The sequence below is a fragment of the Primulina tabacum genome, chromosome 5, assembly GCF_025594145.1.
Source record: "Primulina tabacum isolate GXHZ01 chromosome 5, ASM2559414v2, whole genome shotgun sequence".
NCBI lineage: Eukaryota > Viridiplantae > Streptophyta > Magnoliopsida > Lamiales > Gesneriaceae > Primulina > Primulina tabacum.
In genome coordinates, this window is record NC_134554.1 from 25,857,268 (window position 1) to 25,866,124 (window position 8,857).

General features: G+C 39.4%; 1 protein-coding gene across 1 annotated transcript; it reads right to left on the bottom strand.

The window, feature by feature from the left end:
• Positions 1 to 5,455: 5,455 nt before the first annotated feature.
• On the bottom strand, positions 5,456 to 8,168 carry LOC142544945 (uncharacterized). Its single transcript, XM_075651952.1, has 2 exons — positions 7,807 to 8,168; positions 5,456 to 7,704 (listed from the first exon to the last, which is right to left on the bottom strand). The coding sequence occupies exons 1-2, from the start codon at positions 7,880 to 7,882 to the stop codon at positions 5,768 to 5,770; spliced, it is 2,013 nt and encodes a 670-aa protein (XP_075508067.1). The 5' UTR covers positions 7,883 to 8,168; the 3' UTR covers positions 5,456 to 5,767.
• Between the last annotated feature and the right edge of the window lie 689 nt (positions 8,169 to 8,857).

The window sequence follows — 8,857 nt, forward strand, 5'->3', positions numbered from 1 at the left end:
CATATAAATCATGATTTTGGAATTCAAAAACACAAATTTAGAACACCTAGGCATGTAGTTACGAAAATTCAACTTTTGTGCTACGCTTTTTCCTGAAAAATCATGCATAAACAATTACTATGGTGTGATGATGAGTAAAGTAAGAATATTGCGTGCCTTTGCATTTTTAACACATGATTAATCGTTGACGATGACGAAAAACGGAGCAAGACCTTGGCCATGAATTTCCCTTGAGCTTCTCGATTTTTCTCCCTCAATTTGGTGTGTGAGTTGTCGTGTAAAAACTCAACACGTATAAACTGGAAGTAACGAGTAATACATAATAAAACCACATTCAACTTTAAAATAGAACGTACATACATTAATTTGAACTTGCGCTTAAACTTGAACTTACATACGTACATACATAGACGTGCCATAAACATAAATTTTTCTTAAACGTGCTTGCATACTTGAACATACATAACATTCATCATTTTTCGTAGAGGCATGTTTCAAAGAAAGTGACCCATAAAGTAAAATGCCTGATCAGACTAAACCACAGTACTGGGCTGATAGGGACGAATCAACTACCACATACATGAGATCCCCGTTCATTCTTTAACGGGTGGATTGGTCCCCGTTCATGCATTAACGGTTTCCAATCCTGATCTAAACCCGTTCATACTTTAACGGGGTGGAGAGGTCCTCGGCCACGTTCACCGACTTCCAAACACATTCATAATTTGGATCACAAGACATTTAGCATACCTCAAAAACATGAAAATATTTTCCTTTGCACGTCGAACATACTTACTGGGCATTGAGGGATTCGTTGGATCTCGCTTGAGGGCCACTGCTGCAACATACTAACATGAGTTCAAACACTTATCGTTCATAGCTTAGACGTAGGTACTCGTACTCACCACCGAAGTAAATAAATAGCATATGACATCCTAAATCCCTCGGGACTTGACCTCGTTTAATAATTGTACTAAGCCATGGTATAGAGCCCCAAAACAATCTCAAAGGGAACCCTAGACTATTCCCAAACAGGAGGTACACGGACCCCGTGCCCAGGTCCGGCTCCGGGTTCGTGTAAGTACTGTAAAATGCATGTGAAGGAAAGGGAAGGCATGGACCCCGTGCCTAGGTCCGTGTAAGGGTCCGTGTAGACTTGGAAAAAATGACACTTCGGAAGGAACAAAGGCACGGACCCTGTGTCCGGGTCCGTGTCCGAGTCCGTGTACCCTCGATGAAAACAAACCAACGAAAATTCAATACATGTGATACTCAACATTTTAAACATGATTGTACGGACTATGACCCGACGCCTCGAGACCCATCCTAGGATGCTACTACTTTGATACAACCCGTACAAACACCCCGATTCAACGACATTCAACCTACGACTCGATGCAACTCAAAACACGGAACTTGACACCGAATCGCTTCTTACGACTTCTAATGAATTCGAGTGTCTATCGACACTAACCAGTACACCAATTACCAACCCAACATCATACTAACATACCTAAATGCAGCAACGGTCACCCATCGATTCCCAATGAAACCTGCAACAATAAAACTTCAAGAACACATCAATAACATAATTTTTCAGAAAATGCATTTTGAGCCGTCCCACGAAAATTATCATAACTTACTCAATTTTTATCCGAATATTTCGAATTTACTGTCAAATTGAAGATATCAAAAATTTCAACAATTTTCATGTTTAAAGTTTTCTCAAAATCACGACCGAAAAATTGTAGTTTTCGAAAAGACAGTAAAAACGTGATTTTTTATCTAAAAATGATTTCAAAAGTGATCTAAACATAATTGCTCAAACTTCTACACATCACACATGTATTTTTACGCATAAATAACAACCAACGCATAAAATGACGAGATCGATGCAGAAATAACAGGATATACGTGCCTTTGATGTGAAAAACTCACGATACGGCGATACCGAATCGGAGACGGAGCGAAGGTTGATCCGGGACGAACGTGGCTCTAAAATCCTTAAAGAAAATTCAACGAAAAATGCTAGGAATTGAAGGGAATAGGGACAGCTACTCTGAACTTTAGAACCCTAGGTTTCTCTTCCCTAAAAATAAAACTTGAATAAATTGTGTGTTTGTGTGCTATGTCGTGTGTTGTGTATGTAAAAGTGTGTGTTTAGTGGTGAAAACGTGTGTGTGTTTAATTAGGGGAATAAATTTGATTAATGATAATTAAAAATGTTATTTAAAAGTTAATCCCCAAATAAAATTAAAAATACACAATGATAACTTTAAAAGCTCTAAAAAATTCTAGAGTCACTAAATAAATCAATTAGACATTAAAATGCTTAAACTTTAATTAAACCTTTTAAAATGCCCCAAACCCAACTTTAAATAAAATATCACGTTTTAAAATTACCAAAAATCGTCCCTGGTCTCATCTCGTCGACCCCACATCGAATAATCGCCTGAAACATGAAACTCGAGAAAACAATTTAACGTGCATCACATAAACGTAAATAATTTAAGATAATGCATTTAAAGAAATCATGCACCACTAAGACTCATTTTAAAATTAAATAAATGCTTTAATAATTAAATAAATACATGGGTTATATGTGTACTGAATTTGGGCACTACAGTTCCTCCCCCACTTATATAAATTTCGCCCTCGAAATTAGATCTTACCAAACAATTCCAGGTAGCGATTTCTCATGTCCGCCTTGGCTTCCCAAGTGGCTTCCTCCACTGATTGATTTAGCCACCGGACTTTGACCAACTTGGTCACTTTATTCCGAAGTCTACGCTCCTGTCTGTCTAGGATTTGAAAAGGTCTTTCCTCATATGACAGATCTGGAGTAAGCTGCAACGGCTCATAACTCAAAACGTGCGAAGGATTAGCTAGGTATTTCCTCAGCATCGAGACATGGAACACATTGTCTACCCCGGCCAGATTCGGCGGAAGGGCAACACGATAGGCTAGTGTCCCAACTCTGTCCAGAATCTTGAAAGGTCCAATGAACCTCGGACTGAGCTTGCCTCTCTTCCCAAATCTCATAACACCCTTCATGGGTGCTATCTTCACGAAAACGTGATCACCTACGGCAAACTCTAGATCTCTTCTTCTCTTATCAGCATAAATTTTCTGACAACTCTAGGCAGTCTTCATCCTGTCTCAGATCTTGACCACCACATCTGCAGTCTGCTGAACTATTTCTGGGCCAAGTTCTGCTCTCTCACCGACCTCATCTCAGTGAATCGGCGATCTGCACTTCCTCCCATACAATACCTCGTAGGGTGCCATACCAGTGGATGATTGAAAACTGTTGTTGTAGGTAAACTCCACTAGAGGTAGCTTAGATTCCCAAGTCCCCTGGAAATCGATCATACAAGCTCGCAATAGATCCTCCAAAATCTGAATAACTTGCTCAGATTGGCCATCTGTCTGTGGGTGAAAAGCGGTACTGAATAGCAACTTCGTCCCCATAGTTGCATGAAAACTCTTCCAAAAGGACGATGTAAACCTCGAGTCCCTGTCGAACACAATTGAAACTGGGATCCCGTGCAATCGAACTATCTCCCTGATATAGAGCTCCGCATATTGCGTCATGGAGAAAGTTGTCTTCACTGGCAAGAAGTGTGCTGACTTAGTGAGTCGGTCCACTATAACCCAAATAACATTAAATCTTCTGACTGACATCGGCAAACCAACTACAAAGTCTATTGTGATATTCTCCCACTTCCACTCGGGGATAGGGAGTGGCTTAAGCATTCCTGCCGGCCTCTGATGCTCTGCCTTCACCTGCTGACAAGTGAGGCATTCGGATACAAATCGACGGATGTCTCGCTTCATCCCTGGCCACCAATATAAAAAACTGCAGATCCTTGTACATTTTGGTGCCTCCTGGGTGAATGGAATACGGCGATGCATGTGCCTCTGACAAAATATCTTCTCTGATCGAGTCAACACTAGGCACCCACATTCTACCTATGTATCTCACAATAACATCGGACACTGCGTAGAGTACACTGCCCTTGGCTTCGTCTTTCAGCCTCCATTTCTGCAACTGCTCATCTGAAGGCTGTCCTCTACGGTTTCGGTCTAATAAGGATGACTAAACTATCAAATTAGACAGTTTAGGAGCTATGCCCTTTGGATAAACCTCTAACTCAAACCTTTAAATCTCAGACTGAAGAGGTCTCTGAACTGACAACTGTGCTATGACCGCAACCTTTCGGCTCAAGGCATATGCCACGATGTTAGCTTTCCCAGGATGGTAGCTAATCTCGCAATCATAGTCTTTCATCAATTCTAACCACCGTCTCTATCTCATATTCAGCTCTTTCTGCGTGAAGAAATACTTGAGACTTTTGTGATCGTTAAATATCTGGCATTTCTCGCCGTACAAATAGTGTCTCCAAATCTTCAAAGCAAAGACAACGGTAGCTAACTCAAGATCATGAGTCGGGTAGTTTTTCTCATGCACCTTCAACTGTCTGGAGGCATAAGCTATAACCCAGCCATGCTGCATCAACACTGCACCTAACCCGAGCTTAGATGCATCGGTGTATAACACAAAATCTCCTTGCCCTGATGGCATGGCTAACACTGGCGCTGAAATAAGGGCTTGCTTCAAAGTATCGAAGCTCTTCTGACATTCATCACTCCACACAAACTTAGCATTCTTTTTGGTCAGTGAAGTGAGCGGCACTGCTATCGACGAAAATCCCTGGATAAACTTACGGTAGTAACCAGCTAAACCCAGAAAGCTGCGGATTTCTGATGCATTCTTTGGCTCAACCCATTCCTTAACGGCTGCCACTTTTGCTGGATCCACCTCAATCCCACTGCTTGACACTATGTAACCCAAAAACGCAACATTCTCGATCCAAAATTCACACTTACTGAACTTTACAAATAACTTGCGACTCTGCAAAATCTGCAAAACTGTCCTCAAATGCTGGTTATGCTCCTCTTGGCCCTTCGAGTAAATAAGGATATCGTCAATGAATACTATGACGAATTGATCAAGGTAAGGCTGGAATACTCGATTCATCAAGTCCATAAAAATCGCTGGGGCGTTCGCCAGACCAAACGGCATCACTAAGAACTCGTAATGCCCATACCTGGTCCTGAAGGCTGTCTTGTGCACATCTGCATCTTTCGCCTTCAGTTGGTGATAACCCAATCGAAGATCTATCTTAGATAACACTGTAGCTCCCTGAAACTGATCAAACAAGTCTTCGATTCTAGGGAGTGGGTATTTATTCTTGATCGTCACTTTGTTCAACTCTCGGTAATCGATGCACAGTCTCATGCTCCCATCCTTCTTTTTCACAAAGAGCACTGGTGCGTCCCACGGTGAGAAGCTAGGGCGTTATTATGATAAGTTATATATTATTAAAAAAAATATATTATTAAAAAAAATTTACATTATATCGTTCAACGAAGTTGTGCCCTACAAGATTTTAAAACATAAAATTCATCAATAATAGAATTTACATCAATATGTTTAGCTAAATCTCGTTCAATATAGAGTGTCAAACAATCGGCAAGAAAGTCATCCTCCATTTTATTGCGAAGTGCCGTCTTCACATGCTTCATTGCTGAAAAAGCCCGCTCAGTAGTGGCAGTAGACACAAGTAATGTCAAAACAAGATGAATCAATCTAGTCAACATAACATAAACACTTGACCGTCCACTCTCGGTCAATTGCTGACACAACTCAACAAGTGTAGAAACCTTTAAATTCTGCATCACATCAAGTTTATAATGTATCAATTCATACTCCAAAGCAACAACTTCTTGATCTGTGAAATCTCCAGGATAAAACCTTCTTCGCAAGCTTGCAAATATCATCACTGTTAAATGAGTCAAATGAATTTTTAGGATCTAAAGCTGTACTAAGAGAAAGAAGTTCCACCGATGACTCATTGAACCGAGTATTTAACTCCATCAAAATGAAATCTATTGCTGCATTAAAAACATCAAAGTGGTAATGATGTTCTATTGTAGTTTGCCGACAGGAACGTCCAATCTTATATAGACAATCAAGGTCAGGTACATCAATTTCATTTCTTGAGCAAAAAACTTTAACTTCCTGAAGAAATTCATTCCACCCACATTCTCTAAATTCTTGAAGGCAAGTTTTGGTAGTAGTGACAAATGTGATAGCAGTCAAAATGTCTTGAGATTTTCTTTGAAGAATTTGACAAAGAGTATCTGTTGTTCTCATAATTTTATGCATTAAGTGCAAAATAAACACAAATTCAAAGCTTGCCATGTTTCTGTAAATACCCCGAACTTCAGCCTTAACTCTTCCATTTGGAGAATAATCACTGAGAACTTCAAAAACTTTGCAAGTTGCAGTGTACATACCTATCAAGCTTTTTACCGAATCATAGTGAGAACTCCAACGAGTAGCTCCTGCTCGTTGCAAATTACCAATCTGGTTTGCACCACTTCCAGAATCACGTTCTCCAATTGACAACATATACTCAATTTCATTTCTTTGTGCAGTATGTAATTCAGCAATGCGCTTAGTAGAAGAAGTGACAATATTAACAATATTGTCCAAATGAGAAAAGAATTCCCAAATAACACTAACATCCTTAGCTGCAGAAACCAATGTCAGTTGTAAACGATGTGCAAAACAGTGGACATAGTATGCATAGGGACAATCTTTGAGAAATAATGCTTGAAGTCCATTCCACGCTCCACGCATATTGCTAGCACCATCATATCCTTGGCCTCTGATTTTCTTAACATGGAGATCATGATGAACAAGAACATTTGATATCTCATTTTTCAAATTCATTGAGGTAGTGTCACTAACACTTTTGATGGCAAAAAATCTTTCTGTCAAAATCCCATGATTGTTCACAAACCTCAATATAATGGCCATTTGCTCTCGTTTAGATATATCTCGGGCTTCATCAACAAGAATACAGAAGTATTTATCTCCAACTTCTTCACGAACTATATGTCGTACTCTATTGGCCATAATATGTAAAATCTCTTTCTGAATTTCTGGAGCGATATATTGGGCATTTTTTGGAGCATTCTCAAGCACAACTTCATCAATTTCTATATTCATTTTTGCAAAAGCCTTCACCAATTCAAGAAAATTTCCACGATTAGATGAAGATAGAGATTCATCCTTACCTCTAAAAGCACAACCTTGAAGTGCTAGCCAACGAACAGCTACAATTGAGGTGCTCAAACGCAGACGATTTTTCTCTTTTTCCTCTTTAGATTGTGCATGCATCACTTTATCAATATGTTGTGAGGGCCTCATCAAATTTTCAGCCCTTCTCTCACACATAGTATGAGGTGAAGAAGCTGCAGAACCAATATGGGCAAGAAAAGCACATGTTTTTCCTTGGTTTACCCTTTTCCAATTGTCAAATCCTTCATTGACCAATGCCGAGATATTAGATGAATTAACATCATTCAGGAAAAGAAAACAATAGAAACAATATGCCTTATTTGTTGAAGGCGAATACTCCAACCAATAAAATTTCTGAAACCATTTTTTCTGAAAACGACGATTCTGGCTTCCAAATTTTGTACCTGGATACTCCAACATATCTGGTTGATAAGGCCCCATATTTAGATATGAACGTCTTATCTCATCTCGTACATTAACATGATATTCACATATCTGTTTTCTTTTTCCCGGATCTCGTTCAATAAAAGTAGACGAAGACTGATGATCGTCTCTAGGAGAGGAACATGAAGGAATTTGGATATTGGGAAATAGAATACTTTCACTGGATTGATGTTGCATTGTAAGGACCGTAGGAATTGAAGTATCTTCACTAGCTTGACGATCTCTCTTCTTAAAGAAAGAGGATATCAATGTTTTTCCTTTCTTTGCAGCAGATTGATATTCCATTTTGAAATAGTTCAATTTATAATCCTAAACAAGAATAAAATAATTATTAAACAAATAAACAAGTAATAGTCAATCAACAACTCAACAACAAACAATCAAGAAACCACAAATCACACACAGAGAAGCTATAAAAAACAAAATAAAAAATGTATAGCCGATTCTTACCTGGATTATTGCCTTGCCGATGAGCAATTCGATTTCTTCGGGAGTCCGCAATTCTATTCTGTCGCTAAAGGGCTTGGGACTTGGGAGAGAAATTTTGTAGAATTGAGGTGGGGCAGATCAGAGGATAAATTTGGTCTCATCCTTGTAAATGGACGGGACTTGATTGGACTAAGACATTGATGTACGACGGTTTTTGAAACAACCGTAGCTATTAGCGACTGTTTTTCAAAAAACAGTCGCTAATAGCGACTGTTATTAGCGACTGTTTGAATAAACCGTCACTAGTAGCGACGGTGTAATTAAAACCGTCGCCGATCCACATCGGCGGGGTTTTTCTAAAACCGTCGCAAATATTAGCGACGATTTTTGAAAAACCGTCGCTAAATTATTAAAAAAGTGAGCTGGGCTACAGCCCAGTACAGCCCTAGAATACATCCGTCTCTGACAAGAGGTGACATTGAGTTAAGTGTTGGTGATATGGATCGTATTTACGTATGTGATTGCATTGTTTTTAGTCTATATTTGTACAAGTTTGGGTGTGTTGAGTCCACATTTTGTTCATTTTGTCGTTAAATGTTGCAAATGATCACGACTCATATCGATTCATTTATTTCTAGGAAATTTGGCCGGGGATGCTTATTCTCAACCACCCTAGCGCGAATACATGAAGTATAAGGAAGGCAGTCAGTGTAGATCTCGCTAGTGCTGTCATCTTCGAACGTCGTAGCGCGAGAAAGAAAAAAAGGGTATGCATAGATAGAAGATCTCACGCTAGCGCTTCCGAAGAATATTTCAAGAGCTGGGACAGAG